Raw genomic sequence first — 19,832 nt, 5'->3', positions numbered from 1 at the left:
CATTGGAGGTAGTAAAAAGTTACTAGTTGCTAGAACCTGACAAGCAATGGCCTACTTTGGATGGCCAGGAGACTTGTGACTCAACTGTGGTTGGAAATAGGATACTGCACCAGTAGTATCACTTAGCATAAATCATATTCTTCACATTGCTGAATGATTGAAGTTCTGTATAGCCCCATATAAAGCTTTATGTTCAGGTGGATGAATCTTGGTAATTCATTTTTAATGCAAGTAGTCATTGCTTACCATATCTTGTTCAAAGTTAGTGTCAATGCTGTCCCTCAGTCTACACAATCAACATTACAGTCAGTGTGCATTTCCCCTTCTGCTTGCTGAGTGGGACAGGTTGGAGAAAAAAATATTACAAGAGAGTAAGCAGGATTACAATGGGGAATACACTGGTTAGTTTGCATAACCCTCTCATAGCTGCCAGCACCAGCACATTGCTTTCAATGTGTATTTTCAATTTGTGTCTATTTATTCTCTTGTAATCCTTTCCTGGTCAATTGTGGTTGCTAAATAAGGACTACTTTTAGTGTGTGACTTACTGGCCACAGTAAATAGTTGCTAATAATGTTCTCTTTATTATTTACTATTTAAAGTAATATTCACATAGCTTATACATAAATCAGTGAATGTATTTTTTTTTTCCAGGATTTAGAAGAGCAAAGTCGATTAATTGCTGCTTCTAGTCGATCCAACCAGAGTATTGGCGAAGGACAGTTTGTAGTTCTTAGCAATAGCCCATCAGAAGATAGTGATTTGGGTGAAGATGGAAAGAAGAAGCAAGAATCTGATGCATGAAGCACCTTCAGTGCAAGCCTTTAAACCTCTTGTCTGAAATGATAAATTGAAATGTAAATTTACAAAACAAATCATGTAAATTTGTTTTACATGATCCAACTCCGTATTCTCACTCATTAAGGTTGATCTTTCTTAAATGGCTCAGTGTAAATACGGATTTTTGTTCTCATACCATAAAGAAATGTAGTGAAATGTTCATGGCTGTAGCAGATTTGGATATTACAGAACGTCTTCTGTTTCAATTACCTAGCTGTTCTGGTGACTTAGAAAGTAATTTGTGTAACTTAAGAAGTAGATAGAAAAATTTTATCTTCAGTTTCTTTTCTTCATTTTCAGAGAGATTGTTTTTAGTCTCCTGCAGTAAAATAAGAGTCTTCTGTTTTTAAATACTAACATTTGATCTCATAACAATTGGGTCATACTAGTCTTCAAAGTGTCCTAAGCCTCTGAACAAAAAGCCAATTTTAATTCCTAAAAATGGCAGGGTCAATAATGGAAACAGCCTGATAACTTTTAATTAATGCTTTTGCATGTGCTGAGTGTATGAGTTCAAGGGAATTAGTGTCACTGCACTTTGTTTTAAGATGAAATATGAGAATATCATTTTTACTTGAAATTTTACTGGCTGGTAGTGATCTTGGCTTCTCCTCTGTATACATAGAGCACTTTTGTGGAGGATGGCAAAGACATTCAACCAAACACTGGAAAGTACCTCGGAGTGTCAATGCACTGCGTATATTTGTAACATTATACAAATTGGTTTTTTAAATGTCTAGATGAGAATAAAGTGCATACACTTCCAACAGAATTGCCATGATTATTGGAATCAAGTTTTGTAAGTAAAGTGTCTTCTCACTAGCAAAAGTTTGAAATTATGTTGGTGATAGAATCAGTTGCCTGGAAAAACTATCATAATTTTTCTAACACCTGTTGTCATATTTACCTAAATCCACATGTAACAGAAATACATACAAATTGCACATATTTGCTAAAGCTGAGAAAAATCAGGCAGGTACTCGTGATTCCATATGAGCTTATTGATTCATGAGGAATGTAGTATTACAAAGAATGCAGTGATTTTTCATTCCCTTATGAGTATATCATAGATACTGTAAGTTTGTCCTCTTTTATATTGAAACCTGGAAACAGAAATTGTATGGAAATTGGAAGTAGATCACAGACTTTGGAGAAAAAAAACTGTTGAAGACCAATTAACTTGGACTGGAAAGTCTTTTGAGATCAAGTAGGGATGTATGTTCTTTGTTCCTAATTGCAAGGGAATAAAAGATACTTGGAGACCCAAGAAGTAAAAGTGGAGCTGTGATTGCTCAGTGAGAAGTTTCCTGCCAGTTTTTGAAAGCTTTTCTTATGTTTCAACTTGAGTATAAAATTGCAGATATGGAAATCATATATTCTGTTCTATTTTAGGCCACCTCACTCAAATTTGGCAATATCTGTTGCAATTGTTTATCCACGGTTTACAGCTATGTTATGCCACGTATTACTAGGAAATCATGAATTTAAGTAAATCACCAGTTCATTTTAAACCAGTAGTGTGTATATTCTCTGTAAACATGTATTATAATGTGAATAATACCAAATGATCTTTATTATAAAATAGTTCACAGGCTACTCTTCTGGAGTTCAAATCCAACTCGTATGGATTGTATTGAGTAGCTCTAGTTCCCATATTAGATTTCCTTTGCGGGAATGTTCTCTGAGTAGGCAAAAAAGTATGATTTGGCTGTCTTGATTGGTTTATTGTTTGGAGCCAGCAGATAGACCTTGGAGTCAGCTGTTCTGTTCTTGTTCTTCTGAAGGTAAACTCCATTGAACTGAGTCAGATTTGCTTTTGCATACACAAATGTTATGCAGTCAAGGCACAAATGAACTTGGCAATTGTGTTCTGTTGCTGGACAAGTATACTTTCTAAGTTGCCTTCTGTACTGAATCATATTTCTAAGGACAACATTAAAGTTAAAATTGCTATATTTCTTTGAATAAGATACTCATCTCTGATGAACTATAGACATATTTTGCATGTATTATAAATCAGAGGCATTCAGCTAATTTATAGGGTTGATTTTAAAAAAATCAGGATTGCTATTTGTGATATCTCAACAAAATTATTATCCTGTTTATTTTTCTTTTTTTTCACCTGTAACTGAAATCACTTTCTTTCTGCAAATACATGGGCTAACTAAGCACATTTCTGCTTGAACAAAACTTTTGCCTCCCTTGTAGCACAATGTCCTTCACACTCCTGGGGAAATTGAATTGCACACAGGGACATGTTTTTCTAATTCATGCATGGATATTGTCAGGCAGTCAGAAATCATGACATGGTGTAACAGGACTAATCATCCATCATGTAATTGAGAAAATAATGTTCCATAATGAAATCTGTAAATGAGCGAAGAGGTTTGTACAAAAAATTCTGGGTGGCTTTTATAATACAATGAGTTAATCAGAAAACAATGATTTAGTCTTGTTTTAGTGGTTGTGATTTTTAAATTGAAAGTCTAATTAAAACTCTTAATTTCTCTTAATATTTGTATTAATATTTAGTGATTGTCTGCTCAATATTGTCAATTGCAAAGTAAAATCTTGACACTAAATAAAACAATTTGGGAAAGATTTCAGTGAAATCCAGTCAATTTTAGAGGATGCTTTTCTACAATATTTATGTAAATATTTAATCATTTGTTCTTCAAAGCGCATCATATATTGGAAATATATTTCAAAATACCTTTGTGAAATGCATTTTAAATCTGTCAGTAATGGAAGAATATCCATATAATAGAGATTCATTTATTGTATTTAATAAAGCAAAACTAACAGCTGGTGGTCCTATTTTTATTTGATTAGAATATAGAAGAAGACTTATTTTCTATGAAAATTAAATCTGTAAATATTGTATTAACAAGTGGTTGCAGTTTCTTAGACAAGATGAAGCAATACCTGTGACATAATACTATTTGATAAATATTTCAAATACTTTGTCAAATAACTAAAAATATACAATTGTTGTAGGCAATACACAAGACAAGGATATACAATTTTAATTACACCTGTAATGTAAAGGTACATGGCAAGACAGTTATTTTGGAAATACATACATCATTTACAATACTGCTTTTCAAAGAAAACCTTTTGGGGTAGTAAAACAGATTGTTTTTGAAGTTGCAAAGTTTTGAAGTTACTTTGTTTTTGAATACTTGCAATAAAAAAGGCATAGGATTTTAAATTGCATCTTAAGGATATAGGCAGCAAAACCCTAAGCTATTAAGGTATCTAAATAACACGTATACAAAATCTAAGACTAAACTTCACCTGGAAAGCCAAATTTTAAAGTTAAATATAATTTTTAAGAGATATACAAGAAGTATTGCTTAAAAATACAACTACCAACCAAAAGACCTTTCATGAGTGTATACATGACCTATTTTTGTGTGTGCCGATTAACACCTCTTACATATGCAAATTGTTTTCCTTCTAAAGGGAATATTCAATATTTATAAATATTCAGTATTTATAAAGAAAGAGTCAAGATTAGGCAGTATAGTTATGCCCTGCTTGTACTTCTTGAAAATGTTATGCGTTAAAACAGCATGCAATTATTTCAGTACAATGTGGGCACCTATGAGTAAAGGACACACAGTCATATTTAACTCTTGCTAATCTTTAAGAAACTGCTTTCAATATTTACAGCTAACATGGAAAAATAATTGCAGTGGATTTTGTGAGCCCATGGAGCGTTGCAAGGAGAACCCCCTCCACTGATAGAATATTATAGGGAACTCCTTTTTCCCAGACCAATCTTCCATTGAATCAAGATATCACAGGGTTTTGGGACATCAGCTCCCAGAGTACATCATTTGAGTGTTGTTACATAAGTTACATTTGTGCAGTGTTAGATATTTCAAATTAACATGGTTAGTTCATATATCTATGCAAATGAAAATGCCATAAATCAGATCTGCAAAACTGCATTGAGGTTTGATAGTGTTTCGTTTCATTAACTCTTCATCAAAGTACTTTTTTGCACTCTAGTATAAAGCAACCAGATATATTGGTACCAACTAGAATTCTATTTTAAACATGCTTTTAATACCTTTGTACATTTATATATAGGCTATCTTCCAACTGAGCTTTTATGCATTTCACTTAGTAGATTCCTTTTAGATTTCCTTGTCCATAGAGGTCATACTCCTTATAGAGGATATATTCTTTCAAACGGTTTGGTATTGGCAGAAATGTCAAGAACACTGGACAGCGCAGTCGTAAACGTCCTAAGCATTTTCGGATTCTCAGACGGCAAAGATGTTGCAAAGGACGTGTGTTTGCTGAAAATAAAATAATAGGTGTATGTAATATGAATTATCAATTCCTACAACTGATTATCTCTTCATCCAGCTCTTTCTTATGAGCTATAAACATGATGGGAACCATGGAAAGGGATGATCACATTATCTTCCTGTTCAGATTATTAACCTGGTCTCTATTGGGTAGGGAGGGTTCCCTCAGAATATCTGTTGGCTCACTGTGAGGATTACTGAGATAAATCTGGATAAAGTTGCTCAGATTTGCGCTGACCTGGACTCTGACCCGGGGGGGCCCAACTCTACTGTTGTTTAGCAGAGCCGTGGTGTAGGCCAGGGGTCTCCAACTTTAGCAATTTTAAGACTTGGGGACTTCAACTTTCAGAATTCTTCAGGCAGCTTTGCTGGCTGAGGAATTCTGGGAGTTGAAGTCCCCAAGTCTTAAAGTTGCCAAGTTTGGAGACTCCTGATGTAGGCTTTTAGCAAGGGAGAATGAGACTCCTTCATTGCACTTCTAATCTTTGATGTTTATCTTTTATTGATTTTATTATAACTTTGATTGATCATTGTGAGCCCAGTGGAGTTGAGTTTTGACACTGGTACAGTGTCAGGGAGGGCTTTGGAATAAAGCATGAGTTAACTTCTGCCACAAGTACTTACATCCATAAATTGGATACAAGTCTGGTATGTTTTAATCAGGGGTGGGATTCTAGAACCTGTTGTTAACATTCTAAGCAGTTTGGAGAGCTGGTTGTTGGAAGAAATTACTGGCCTAATCCTGTAAGGAAGGCAGGAAGGAAACATTCTGGTGTTGCTTACAGAAACTGCCTCTCCGTTAACCCTTATTACATTCTTGGCAGAACTAGACTTCCTGACTCAGGAACATCTCTGGAATTTTTCCCCTCCTTTGTTGGTACATTGCTTGTGTGGAGTGACATTCAAAGTTACAATGGCACTGAAAAAAGTGACATGACCATTTTTCACACTTACGACTGTTGCAGCATCCTCACAGTCATGAGAGGCCAGACGAGGAAATGCGTGCCTCGATGTGAGTGATATTGAGTTGGCCACGCCTAGCCAATAACATGACCACCAAGCCACACCCATAGAACCAGTTGTTAAAAAATTTGAATCCCACCCCTGGTTATAATACATTTAGTATGAGATCTTTTCTTCATCATAGGATGGTATTTGTGCTCAGTGTGTTCTTTATTCAATGTGGCAAGTTTTAAACTGTTTTAACTGTGCTAATTGCAATGATAAAATTATATGAGGAAATAGATCTAGAAGCTATTTTAGGAGATACTACTTTCTTCTATGCCTTAGCACTTTTAATGCTGAGGCATAGAAGAAATTACTGCTTACTAATCACTAATAAGTAGTAAAGATATTGCTCTGTGTAAAGATTTTTTATGTATAAATAGATTACTGTGATCTCTGCTTCAATAAAGTATTTTGAAAAATCCAGTCATATTTAGTAATGGGAAGATACTGACTGTCAAAATACAATGTATAAAGTATTTCTTAAATAATTAAAAATTGTTTTAAATTAAATATACCAAAATTAAACCTTTTCATTGGTTTATTCTAATCATATATAGGAGTAAAAATAGTTTTCCAAATAATACAGCTACTAATTTGAAAATTATGCAAAATAGATACACTCAATTATACTGGCAGGGAGTGCAATGCTGGAACACCATGTCAGGAACAGATTGTTATGGGGAAAAAAAAATGTGATCGACTTGATGGCACATAAAGAATGGATCAATCAATTTGAAAATTAGAGTGCATTGTGTCAATTATCTTTACATTCTATAATGTCTGCCAATAACTATATTTGACACTTACACAAAATTGCTTTGATTTCTGGCCACAGTTTTTGTTCTTGAAGAGTATCTTGAAGTTTAGAGCATATTCTAATATGATCTACATAATCTAGCATCACTCGCACTACCTTCCCAGACAGATGCCTTAACCATGACAGTGTAATCACTTCACAGAACTGAGGGGGGAAAAACAAGAACATGAGAACACAGCATTTAATGTCTTATATTATGAAGTGCCTGATGCACCCCAGACTAAATCAGCAGCAAAATGAAGCAAAATAGCCATACATGTAATACAATTTCACAAAATACCAAGCAGACATAACTAAATACTTGCCATTTATTCTATAGAATGCATTATGATCCTTTTCAGTTTTGAAAACCAAACAAATCCCATCATCCCTTAAACACTGAGCAATTTATAAGTACTAATCACCATCTAAAGGAAGGATTAATCTCCCCCCAAGAAGTACTTACCATTGTGTCTTTGATAACAGTTGAGGTCCACCCTTCAAATAGGTACTTGGAATGCTTGCTGTTTCCATGAGGACAATCAAAACAGCGGGAAACATTGTATCCATAAGTCAGCAACATCCTTAAGAGGACTTCATCTTTCAGTGTGTACTGTAGAGCCGATGGAAAATGGGTTGTATTGATTCTACAAAAGTAATTCACGTTGGCTCCATGGCGAAGCAGGAGACTGATGAGTTCATAGTTACCCATTCTCAAGGCCACTTGGAGGCAATTAACAGGGTCTTGATTTGGTAGGGCTCCGGCATCCAGGAGCAAACGAGAGGACTCAATATCCCCATTAGAGACTGCAAAATACAGTGCCGACCTTCTCTCATCATCATAGTTTTTCTGAACTCTTCGATGCAACATAAAATTAGCATCAAACCCAGATTTGAGTAGAAATTCAAGACACTGAGAATGTCCTCCTGCTGCTGCCGAGTGAAGTGGGCTGATTCCACTCTCCTTTATGGCATTGAAATCTGTGACTGGAATCAAAATCTGTAAAGCCCTAGCAATAAGATAAATATAAACGTTCTTTTTTAAAAAATATTACTCTTCATTTATACCTCAGTGCTTCCTTCCAAAAAAGACAATGAGATCACCATAAAGAGGCTAGAATTGTAAGCTGTAAGAGAAGAGTTTCCATCAACTCAACTTTTTAGCCATTTAGTAAAATGCATATAAAAAGACAAGAATTTCAGTGGGGAAAAATTCTTTTAAAAACTCAGCAAATAATAAAATGGGAGAAGAAAGGGGGAAAGACAAATGCAAGCTGGTTATTTAAAGTAATTTTATAAAGAAGAATAAATTCCTTAAGGTGCTACAGTAAGAGCAGTCCAAAAGAAACAAAATGGTCTGGTCAATTCAGGTCTTTATTCTTCTATATTCACAAGCTTAGCTGTGGAAGACTGTTCTAATACCAACAGAATATTCATATCCACATAAAACATAAAGAATGTGTAACGATATCAAAGAGATACAACCCCTCCCCCATCAATTGGCCTAACTTCTACAAATGTTTTTGGGTCACAGGACTAGGACAGTCCTAGGACAGCAAAAGAGAATGGACTTCCTTTCACAGATGTGTAGGAAGGACAATGTCAGCAGCTGAGCAGTGCGTAGAAAGCTACAAGCTTTTTCTACATAATTTTTGAAGATGAAGGCTTTTCTACCTCGTAACTCAGGATTGGACAAACAGTAAAGAAATGTTTGTCTCTCATCAGAGAAACCACAAAGTAGAATAGATTACTTTCCCTCCCTCTCTCCCCCCCTCCACCCCAGTTCCATAAATGGAATCAGTATAATGTAACTCACAAGAAATGACCTCTATAAGCAGCTCTGTGGATAGGAAGATGACCAGATTGCTTTGGTACATTGGCATCAGCTCCATATTCTAGTAGGAGAGAGATGGAATCTGGGTTTCCCCCTCCAGCAGCCTCAAATAATATAGATGCAGAATCTGATGCTTGAGAAAGGATGTTGGCACCTATTGTGAAAATAACAGTAAACTTTTTAATAATAAATGAAAAATTATGTGGTGTTTATGTGTTTAGTTTATATCAACATAAAATCACTACATTATTAATATCAAGGAAATAGAATTGTTCTGTAGATCAGTACATTTAACTCTGAAGGGTTTATACAGAACATCTCACCTTTACGCAGTAGGAGTTCCAGAATTTCTGTATGCCCGTTCTGTGCTGCCAATGCTAGAGGGGTGAGCCCATATGAACTTCGTGGATCTGGATCTGCTTTGGACCAAAGCAGTAATTCCACCATATCTTTCAAGCCTAATCTGGCTGCCTCATGTAAAGCTGTCCTTTTGTTGATACACTGTAGATTGGTATTGGCTCCAAATTGTATCAATAAGGAAGCAATTTCATATGATTCGTGTGTAATTGCTGTAAAATATTAAAATATGAAAGAGCATCACTTGAACATTTCATTTAACTATCAGCTATTAAACTATTCAATCTCCCCTGAGCATATCAGACTAAACCTTTGTTTAGCAGTCTCACATGTCGCTTGTATATGATTAAAAGAATCGCACAGCAAAATGAAGTGCTAAACTTTAAAATAAATCTGTTTTTCAGTTTTTAAAAAATAAGATATAAACATTTTACAATGCTGTTCTTCATTCACATTTATAAAAATTGTCTTTTTTGGATTATGAATCACTAGGCCGAAAATATCTTCTCATATAGGCAACTATAATATCCTTAAATTTGGCATGAAAAATCACATTCAATCAATGCAAGCTATCATTATTTTATAATTGGGAATGTTTAATTATTGTTGACAAACAATAGAATTTGGTTTACCAATAATTAAAGCAGAATCTTCTTCTTCATTCTTAATATCAGGATCAAACCCATTAATTAGCAGAACATTGACATTTTTCACAAGACCTTTGTCCACAGCTAGAAACAGGGGAGTTTCTCCTTTCAGGTTGGTCTGTTGCCAGACACTAGGATGTGAGGCTGAAAAAGAGAGTTTTGTTTGAATTGATAAGTTAATATAAGAAATTGGCAAGAAGCACACATAGTCCTCAAAGGGGCACTACCTTTCAAAGTAATTTCTAGAATGTTCTTGTTTGGTTGTACTGCTGCTTCATGAAGAGGAAGCCAACCTTGGGAGTCTACTTCCTGAAAAGCAGATCCATTCCTCGTCAACTTAAGTAAAGACTCTTCTTCACCTGTTATGAGTATGAAAGATCTACAATTTATGCTCTTTGAACTCAAAGACTACTTTGTTTTAGTAATAAGTAATAAACTCTTGTTTAAATAATAAAAGGCTGCCTCACACCTGCAAATGCTACTTTTAATTCCTCCACACATGAGGGTTAAGAACAAGTAACTGAGATCATTTGCATATTTTTATAAATTCCCAAGAAAATTGAACCTATTACTTAACTGTCCGAATGGCAGTGATGATCTTTCTGTAATCTGGACTTCTTGCGAAACAAATGCTGCAAACAGAATGCAATAGCATTTTAAAAAAAGTCAAATAAGCCGGAAATATTCTCATATCATGCTGAATTTCAAACTGCAAAACATGGTGAAAAAAGAGAATATATTTCATTTGTATATTTAATGTATTGATGTTTCATGCAGGAAAAACCAGGCCCTATACACCTAGCGAGTAAGCTTCCGGGGTATTCTGGAATTGAGAACAGTTTACCAAACTCTTTGACTTGAGTTTACATGTCTTGATGGTTACCTGCACTTTTAACTGCTACCAGAATAGAATTGTCACTCCCTAATGCTTTTGATTTTTTTATGTATCATGGTAGTTGTATCTGACTAACATGCCAATTCTCATTGATTTGGAAGTTCAATGAGACCTATTCATGTGACTTGCTCTTTTTTCTCTGGGCTATAGGGAATTTGACTCAAGATATGTCCAACCTGGATGCTATGGTCAAGCAGAGGTGGTTATTCAGCAGGTTCTAACCAGTTCTGGAGAACCGGTAGTGGAAATTTTGAGTAGTTTGGAGAACCGGCAAATCCCACCTCTGACTGGAGATTTTGCAGTATCCTTCCCCTGCCACACTCACCAAGCCATGCCCACAGAATTGGTTGTAAAAAAATTGAATCCCACCACTGTGTCAAACCAAAATATCCAAGTCACTAGTTGTAGGGAAGATTTCCTTTTGGTCACATTTGAAACCCGTAAGCACTAGGATTCTTGTGGGCATGTCTAGTTGGAAAAAGGACTTTAAAGGTACTTAACCTGAATGTGTGTGCATGTGAAAACCACAGTTTGTCAAATTCTGCCTTTATTTATTTATTATTTCACAAAGAGTTCGTATGTTCCTCTTTCTGCTTTTTCTATGGCTGAAAACTAGATAAATAAATCACTTAGTACAACTTCCCCTATTTCCCCCTCAATTCTCTCAACTGTCTATATCTCTGCTCTGTAGTTAGGCCTTCCTGTCATTATACAACAAATGTGCCATTCTTCTTTTCTCTCACTGCACTCCATTCCATTACAATAGAGACTCTTGCTCTTTCTTCTTTGCTCCTAAAAGTCTCAAGAATGGCTCCTAAACCATTTTTAAAGTTGGAATCAAATTGTTATTGTTAGCCCAACAAAAGGGGGAAATAGTTAAATATGTAATTGGAGAGTAATCCTATTAACTCTATTTTATTGTAATGAAAGTTAAAGATTCTAATGTTAATTTGCTTTGACTCTGCATTGTGGCTTTTGGAAAGTAGCCCCCCTGGGGGCCTTGGCCTGAAACAAGTTGTGTCCTCCTATTCCAGGACATACTAATTCCTGAAGAAAGTGAAGTCAGGAATTTATCACTGCCATGGAAAATGAAGCAGGAAAATTGACATTTTCTACTGATTAAGAGTTCACAATATTCTATAATCTAAAATAAGGCACTGGGGATTGGATGATAGAAATTATCTGAAAGGATGGGGGAATGCCTACGTTTCCCTCACTGTAATTAAATATGGTAATGCTTAGGAAAATAGCATTTAGTAATTTTGTCTATTCAATTAAAAAAATATCTCCATAGACAAGAGATGGGCAACAGGCAGTTCATGGCCTCCCCATGCCTTATTTTTCATTGATTTATTTACTACAGTCCCCAGAGCCACTAGAGATCAATGTGCCAAACATGGTGTCAGGCTATCCAATAACAGGAGTGGCACACGTTTTGACCTCCCCCCCCTACAAACTGAGAATAAAACAGGATTAATGAATTTATTTGACACTAAAAAAGAAATTAAAAACAAAAATTAAAAAGGAAAAAAACAGTGTGTCCCTCTGATGAAATCATCAGTCACTTCATTATCATTAATCATATAGATCTTGGCTACCAGAGTAGGAAGTTTCTCCACAACTGTAAAATTGCTGCCTACCCTTCTTTAGACAGAGGCAGTAGAAGATCAATACTTTGCTTTAATAAAACATTAAAAACAAAAACCAAACATATAAAACTAAAACATTATAATTGGCATTATAATGGAACATAAAATAAAATAGGTACTTTATAATTTATACATTTATGTCAATCTTTTTTTGGGGTGTAGGGGAGAGATTTTTCATATTAAATGGATACTAGCCACATTTATAAATAAAAATATGCCTCGTCCTAAAGATTCAAAAATCATCACATAAACATACAAAATATGAAAATCCCATGCCTGTAACAATATTCTGTGAACAGTTACACAGCATTCTGTGAAACTATCTATTTCAAAATATTACATAGTTTCTGTTCCAAGAAACATTTCAACAGATGCTAGAAACAATATATCAAAGGCAGAGCACACCTGTCACTCTTTGCAGTAGCCACCGTCTTGCTTCCGGGTATGTCCTGTAGGCTTTGCTGAATGACAAGCTGCATAGGGATGTCATCCTCAGCTTCCTCATCATGCATTTTTGTGGTATCATGCAGGTTAAAATCTTAAATTACAGAATGAGGTGGGGTTAAATGTTATGTTGCTTCTTCCAGAAATATCAGTAGAGACATAGAAATATATAATGACAAACAAAAGCAAATAATTCTTAACCATCTTGTCTCGATCTCTCTCTTTTTGAGCATTAACTTGACAGACACCAAAACTATCAGTATCACACTAGGCAGACCAGGTTATCAATTTGACTTGTTTTTGTTCATCTTTCTGAGCACATGCCTTTGCCAAGGAACCCAGAGTTTGAGGGCTCCTTCTTCCTCATGCTTCCTTCTCCTATCTTTACTGCTCCCATTCTTGCTAAGCTCACCATGTTCTTACTGATCTCTTTTGCAATGCCCTTCCTCGCTCCGTTCATATTTGCTGAATGTCAAGAAAGTGCTGGGTCATGCACATTAAAAAGCAACAGTTCAGCTGAAAGCTGCTCAGAGATGCAGAACATCTGGATTTTATTAACAAATACGGTAATATCATTTGCAATGTGGATGCTTCCTTGTAAAAAAAATCACTGGCATTTGATTTAATAGTCTCTTTCTGTTCAGGAAACATTGTTGTACATTAAAAATGGCTTACAGCATAATAACAGAATTAGTGAGAGAATTAAGCCAAAGTGGAGCATTTTAACTAGCATTGTTTTCAGTTGTTTTCCCCCATTATAATCAATGGTATTGAGATATATTTTCATTTGGCTGCATCAAAATAAATGCAAATACTTGCATAAATATTGAAAAAGAGTTAAAAATTATTAAGCAAAGTTTATAGGATACAGGAAAATCACAAAACACTTTTTCTCTTTGGAATGCTAACACATAAAAAGCAAAATATGCAACTGCAAACACCCGCACACACACTTGTGTTACTCCTGGAATAGTAAAAAACAACATTCCAGAAATGCCAAGTTTAACTTTTATTATTTAGAAATAGGCTAGGAAGCTAAGCTTTGGGAGAACTGACATTTTATAATGACAACACACATTTTCCTCACCTTTCTCCCACATTTGAAACACAGATTGCTCACTCTAAGCAAGTGTCAAAACCAAAATGTGATGTTTGATGTATTGAAAAATGATCCTGCGCTTATTGCATCATTGCAGCCATTAATAACTCACTATAAATATCTGACCGTAAGACATTCCCTCTTGCAGACAAGAAATATGGATTAAATGTGGGTCAGCAAATAAACCACATGTATGAATAACAAAAAGTATCCAAAGAACAGGCATTTTAAAATCAGATTGTAATAACTGTGAAGAAAATTTAATTCATTTCTGGAAATTCCTAAATGCACAACAAATTCCTTTTGTGTCCAATCGCACTTGGCCAATAAAGAATTCTATTCTATTCTATTCATATAATTAAAGCAGCAGCAAGAACCTGGGAAGTTATTCAGAACCAGATAACTAGTTGTATATAGAAAAACGTGAAGGACATTGATCCATTCATTATGAGCCATGAAGTCAATGTTTACTCTTAGCAATAGCACTTAGACTTATATACTGCTTCAAAGGGCTTTACAGCCCTGTGTAGAGGATTGCATATGAACTGATTTTGGGGAGAGAGTTCAGTTCGAGTGTTAGCAAATATCATATACACATCATATCAGAAACCAAACAGTCTATTTGGAACAACAGAATCCAGGTATTATTCTTCATTAAAATTGACCAAAACTATGGAAACCAGATGTACATCTCTGGTATTAGAAGTCATTATTGTATAAATAGGAGGTGCACTTGAATCAATGAAGAAGTGTTCAGAAAACACCAATTTTGCAGAGAACCTCTTGGATATTCTCTCAATCACAGAACTTGGAGAGCAAGTTTATTTTCCATTAAATAGTTCTACTCTTCCCCTGCACTCCAGTTAAGTATGTTGCAAAACAAGGCTACTGTGCTAATACAGTCCATAAATAAAAATGGACTTCTTGCTTTTTCTGTAATGCCTTCTAGTTTTAGACTGCAATGATGCTTCAACACACAACACATATTATCGATTACTCTACCACAACAACTCTTCTACAATATGATCAAGAACTAATTCCAGCTCCCGGAATAAAGATATGTGCCATCCACACATCAGTAGCAAATTGGAATGATTTTATATTTAAAAAAAAAACATACACACAGAAGATGTGGAAACATGGTTGCAAAAGAATCGTCCACTGAGGATATTCTGTCCAGCCGGAGATGAAGAATTAACTATTTTAATCTAATCCACCTTCCAGAGTCTCTCACTCTCCAAAAAAGTAGACTTGTCCAGAAAGCAGAAATCAACACAGACTAAATGAAATATTTAGATATTCAAATGTTAAGAATGGAAGCAACAACATTTTTGAACAAAAGGAAATTTATTTTTCAACAACTTCAAAATGAATTATGATGGACTAAGATATTTTGCATATTATACACTTTACTTATAAAAGAACAGAAGAAAAAACATCAATAAACAAGAATGGGTTCAGTTTATTGTACAATATTGTTACCAGTTTGAAAGTCTACATATTTAGAAAATCCTTTGTTTTAGGAAAAGATATGAATATGGAGTAATTAGTCTCATCTGGTTTGAGTTTTATATAATTAGTCATCCAGCTGACAAAGTAGAGCAACTCCTCGCTTGATCCAATGCTGGACTGGCTGGTCAGTTAACAACTTCATTGCAATGACAAAGTTAGTTGAATGCCCAGTTGTTGAAAGGACTCCTTTGCGTTCACTTGTCTTGTACAGTGGGCATACATATGCATTCGATTTCTTGATCTCTGATGTTTTGGCTGCAAGGGAAAAATTCCGTAAGATGAAATAACTGAGAATAAAATGAAATAAAAATACTGAATGCCTATAGCTTACAAACTGCACTGCAGCACGATGGAGTAAAACTGAAGGAAACAACCACCACACACATTGCACCTCTTGAGGTGGGCAATTAAACATGTGACTATAAGTGAAATATTAGGGATTAACTTCTTATACTTCTCTCTGACATCTTAGATTTTTTTTTATTATGAAGAATTAACTCTCACTACCACATAAGAGATAGCAATTGCTTCTTATTTTTCCCATTTGGCATGAAGGAACATTTTAGTGGGAAGGGAAATGAAAATATATGTTCCCTCAGTACTTGTCATTAATTGGTTCCAGGAGGCACGATGACTACCAAAAATGATAATACCAAACTATTTTTTCCCATAAAGAATAATGTGGTGGGTGACATGGCAGTCGACACTGAGTACCAAACAATGAGAACTGGGACAAAATTTTCACATCAAAATGTGTTGAGTTCCAAATTCAATGGGTTTCAAAGCAGTTGAGTACTGAGATATCATTGTATATAGAAAATGTATATAGAAATATAATTTTGCTATGCTGGCAACAGTACTTTTTGTATTATACTTGGATGGTAGCTATAATGATTTTTCTTTATTATGGCTAATGTCTAGATATAAAAAACAAGAGTTCTGATGTGAACACTTGAAAGGAAACAACTAGGACATCTTGCTATGTAACCTTATAAAGTAATTAGTAATCTAATATTAAGGAATCGAATCCAGTAATTTGTTGCAAAAAGTATGGGATAGGACATTTTCAAATAATTATATTTTAAAAAATTCACTTACCTGGTTTTATCCAAATAATGGGCATCATGTCAAAGAGGATTTTGGGATGTTGTTCACCTAGGAGCCCTCTGGTGAAAAAAAAAACAACTGTGGAAAACTAACATAATATAGTTTTAAGAAATGAAGTTTTATGTAGTTTAACATAATTAGGATAAAGAAGAAAACTACTTCAGACATCATAAATTTGATCTTCCACCATAAATTAAAGATTAATGTTTCAGAATAGAGTGGTTATATTTGTGAAGTTATTAGTGAATGCCACTTCTTATTCAATTCAGTGGAAAAGACCTGAGCAAATATTAATAGACAGATCATCCCAGTTAGAGAACATCCAGGTATTAGAAGATGGGAGTACAGAAGAATGTCTTTATATTAATTGTAAAGTGGTAAAGAAGTGTACACACCCAATTATCATTTGGAATATTTACTACTATTCCCATATTTTTAAAGATAAATTTGCTTTTAAATTTACAGTATATGTTACATCTCATGACTTTTATAAAACAATTTAATGCATCCATGTTTTAGACTCTCGTATCTCTGTTGAAAACATCCAGATCACCACAAGTAGCAGCAAATAGTTCAGGTTTTCTGCATCATGCCAGTTGGTGATTAACTAGCATTTTGTATCTACGTGTGGTGGCCCTGCTTTTACTCCTATTGATTTTGCTACAAAAAGGGAATGTAAGCTGTCAAGTTACAAAAATACGCTGAAAATTCATATTCAAGGAAAGGTGGAGAAGCAATTTTAATATACTGTATATGCCATACACATTTACTACTAACTTTGCTCTGTCCCAGCGAGCTCCATCTAAAAATAGCCCGTTGATGTAAACACCATCTTCTGGAGCAGTAGTCGAAGTATCCCTTGGAATAACCTGAACAAAATAAAAACAATAAATTATTGCTCTGTTACAATCTTTTGTTCATTTCAGATTGGAAATATAGTGATCTTTTTAGCAATGAAATATAATTTTATTACTAGCTTTTCCAGTATAACAGAGGAAGTACTGTATTTGGAGATTACTCTCCTTTAAATTTCCTTTTTGTTCCATCCAGGCCTTGATTTCTGTTGAGTGTATCTGAATAAATTAATAATGAATAGCAGGAAATCCAAAGCAGGGAGAGACTTTCTTCTGACATAGCTCTGGTGTTTTTATTTTGCTTGTCACCAGCTCCCTAAAAAACAGTGCCTTTGATGAGGTACATTCCAAGTGGTTACTAACCAATTGCAGGAAAACTCATGGTTCCTCTAACAAACTTCTAACATATGCATCAAGCGTGCTGATGTTGGATTCGAAGCTTCATTCTCACTTTGGATCAAAACACCTGCACATATATAACAATGAATTGTGTCTTAATTGTCTCCCAGGTCCTCACTTATTAAGTTAGATTGCTATTAAAATGGGAGAGTTCCAGGTGAGGAAAATGGCAAGCTAGATGTCTCTGAAGCAGCAGAGATGACCCCGTTGCAAAAGCTGACAGATAGCAGTCTGCACCATTCAATGAAAGCTCTCTAGTCAAGAAGAAAATGAGAGACTGTCCACTTGGGCTCCAGATACCAGAGGGCAGAGTGGCAAGGGTGGTAGAGTACAGGGTAGCCAGAAAGGCAGAGATGGTGAAGGAGACAGGCAGGTGAGGGAATTTGAAACAGTGAGCATGACATGGCAAAGAAGCATGAGCATTTGGCCTAATAATGGTGTGATCCTGGCTTAATGACAATAACCAGGATTAGTGGAGCTGCCGTTGCTAAGCAATGCAGTCACTTGATGTTTTGCCTAATGACTACTTCACTTAGTGACCAAATTCTGATCCCAGTTAGGATCTTTAAGCAAGGACCATCAATATCTGGGAAGGAAGGAAACTGCCAATTTTTTGAATGACTGAGCAGAAGATAAAAAACTACATCAGGTTCCCCACCACAACGTTGGCGCCCATTTGCCTGTATGTTTGTGGCCCACCTGTATGCAACTTTAGCTATAGCTATTCCTTTAAGAGGAACTGAGCTGTTTGATTTCCTGCAGTTTTTTTCTCACTTCTTCCGGTTTTTCCAGGCTACATTTATGTTTTCCTAACAGATGTTGTGTACCTTCTCCACAGCTATTTGCATATTTAAATACAGTATACAGCAGCTATTACAAAAAGATTAGAATGCCCTGGAAAGACAGGATGGAGTAAAAAGACAATCAAGATTGGCTGGCCTTATTTCTCTTAAATATTCCATTACGGCTACAATAAAGTAGGATGCTAGTACCTATTGTAGTATTCGTTTTCTGCTTTCATCTACCCTGAAAGACTGAGGAATCAAAATAGGTACACATATGAATTAACACAGTTGTCTATTGATATACTTTGGACACTTTGCAAATGCCTACAGTATATAACTGTGATTGTGAACCTATGGCATGTGTGTCAGAAGCAACATGCAGAGCCATCTCTCTGGGCACACCACCTGTCATCTGTTGCTCTTCTGGGTTCTGGCACACGCATGTGCACTCGCCAGCAGCTCTCCAGCATGCATGTGCACACCGGGACACTGAGCTTCCGGTTTCCAGGGCGCACATGCACACTGCCCAGGGGGTCTTTGTGTGTTCACGCATGCCAGAAACCAGAAAATCAGGTGGCCGGTGTGCATGCGCACGCTGGAAATTGTCAGCTCATGTGCATGTCAGGGAACTGCTCTTCCGGTTTCTGGTGCTCTGACACACACACGCCAGGGAACTGCCCTTGCAGTTTCCGGCACTCCCTCACGTATGCGCACGCACTCCCATTTCAGCACTCGGTACTGAAAAGGTTTGCCAACAGTGGTATGTTATCTGTAAAATTCAGCCTTTGCTACCAAATTTTACCTGAAACTCATATCCCAGGAGATCAATAGGAATAGTGTACTTCCTGGCATAATTCTGCATTGCTCCAGTTAAAAATGCTTGTGTGAAAAAGAATCCTGAGAGCCAAAACACACACGGTTTTCCAGAATCATACCAATCCTTGGAAAAGAAATAGAAGAATAATCTTGGTTTAGAACCATATTTTATAAAAAATATGACAAATTATTAATAACCGTGGCAAATTATTTCACAATAATAAAAAGATTAATTATATGCTTGTTGTTTTACCTGTAAGAATTTCAGTCTAGCTAGAAAATCTAGAATATAGCTTCCCAGCGGTTTCAGACTTGGGTATGAACGTTTAGCCCAGTTTTCTGCAACTTTTCCAATAAGAAGACTGGCACAAAGGGCCTCTAATTCAGAATCCATCACAACCAATCCTTTAATTGCTTTCTTCAAATTTACCAAAGTTGTGCGTATGGTTTTTATTAAACTAAATGTAC

General features: G+C 35.6%; 3 protein-coding genes across 3 annotated transcripts in view; 1 reads left to right on the top strand and 2 right to left on the bottom strand.

Annotated features, from left to right (window-relative positions):
• The window catches only part of APPL1 (adaptor protein, phosphotyrosine interacting with PH domain and leucine zipper 1), a 38,646-nt gene extending 35,002 nt beyond the window's left edge, over positions 1-3,644 (top strand). Inside the window, exon 22 of the mRNA XM_026723711.2 lies at positions 655-3,644. Coding sequence (XP_026579496.1) covers positions 655-804 — 150 coding nt within the window. The 3' untranslated portion in view covers positions 805-3,644. The remainder of the gene's footprint in view (positions 1-654) is intronic.
• On the bottom strand, positions 3,604-15,255 carry ASB14 (ankyrin repeat and SOCS box containing 14). The gene is made up of 10 exons (XM_026723717.2): positions 13,880-15,255; positions 12,754-12,886; positions 10,377-10,436; positions 10,032-10,183; positions 9,790-9,948; positions 9,124-9,369; positions 8,783-8,954; positions 7,433-7,976; positions 6,978-7,131; positions 3,604-5,150 (listed from the first exon to the last, which is right to left on the bottom strand). Exons 1-10 carry the CDS (start codon positions 13,890-13,892, stop codon positions 4,972-4,974), a joined length of 1,812 nt encoding a protein of 603 aa, XP_026579502.2. The 5' UTR covers positions 13,893-15,255; the 3' UTR covers positions 3,604-4,971.
• Positions 15,256-15,333: 78 nt separating this feature from the next.
• Positions 15,334-19,832, bottom strand: part of DNAH12 (dynein axonemal heavy chain 12) — a 92,603-nt gene continuing 88,104 nt past the window's right edge. Inside the window, exons 70-74 of the mRNA XM_026723685.2 lie at positions 19,618-19,822; positions 19,351-19,488; positions 17,288-17,379; positions 16,502-16,569; positions 15,334-15,658 (exon numbers count right to left, since the gene is read on the bottom strand). Of these exons, the coding sequence (XP_026579470.2) occupies positions 15,468-15,658; positions 16,502-16,569; positions 17,288-17,379; positions 19,351-19,488; positions 19,618-19,822 (694 nt within the window). The 3' untranslated portion in view covers positions 15,334-15,467. The remainder of the gene's footprint in view (positions 15,659-16,501; positions 16,570-17,287; positions 17,380-19,350; positions 19,489-19,617; positions 19,823-19,832) is intronic.

The sequence above is a fragment of the Pseudonaja textilis genome, chromosome 2 (genome assembly GCF_049901715.1).
Source record: "Pseudonaja textilis isolate UNSWEBS1 chromosome 2, rPseTex1.2, whole genome shotgun sequence".
Classification (NCBI taxonomy): Eukaryota; Metazoa; Chordata; class Lepidosauria; order Squamata; family Elapidae; genus Pseudonaja; species Pseudonaja textilis.
Note: the sequence above shows the minus strand (reverse complement) of the source record. Positions and strands in the feature narration are given on the sequence as shown.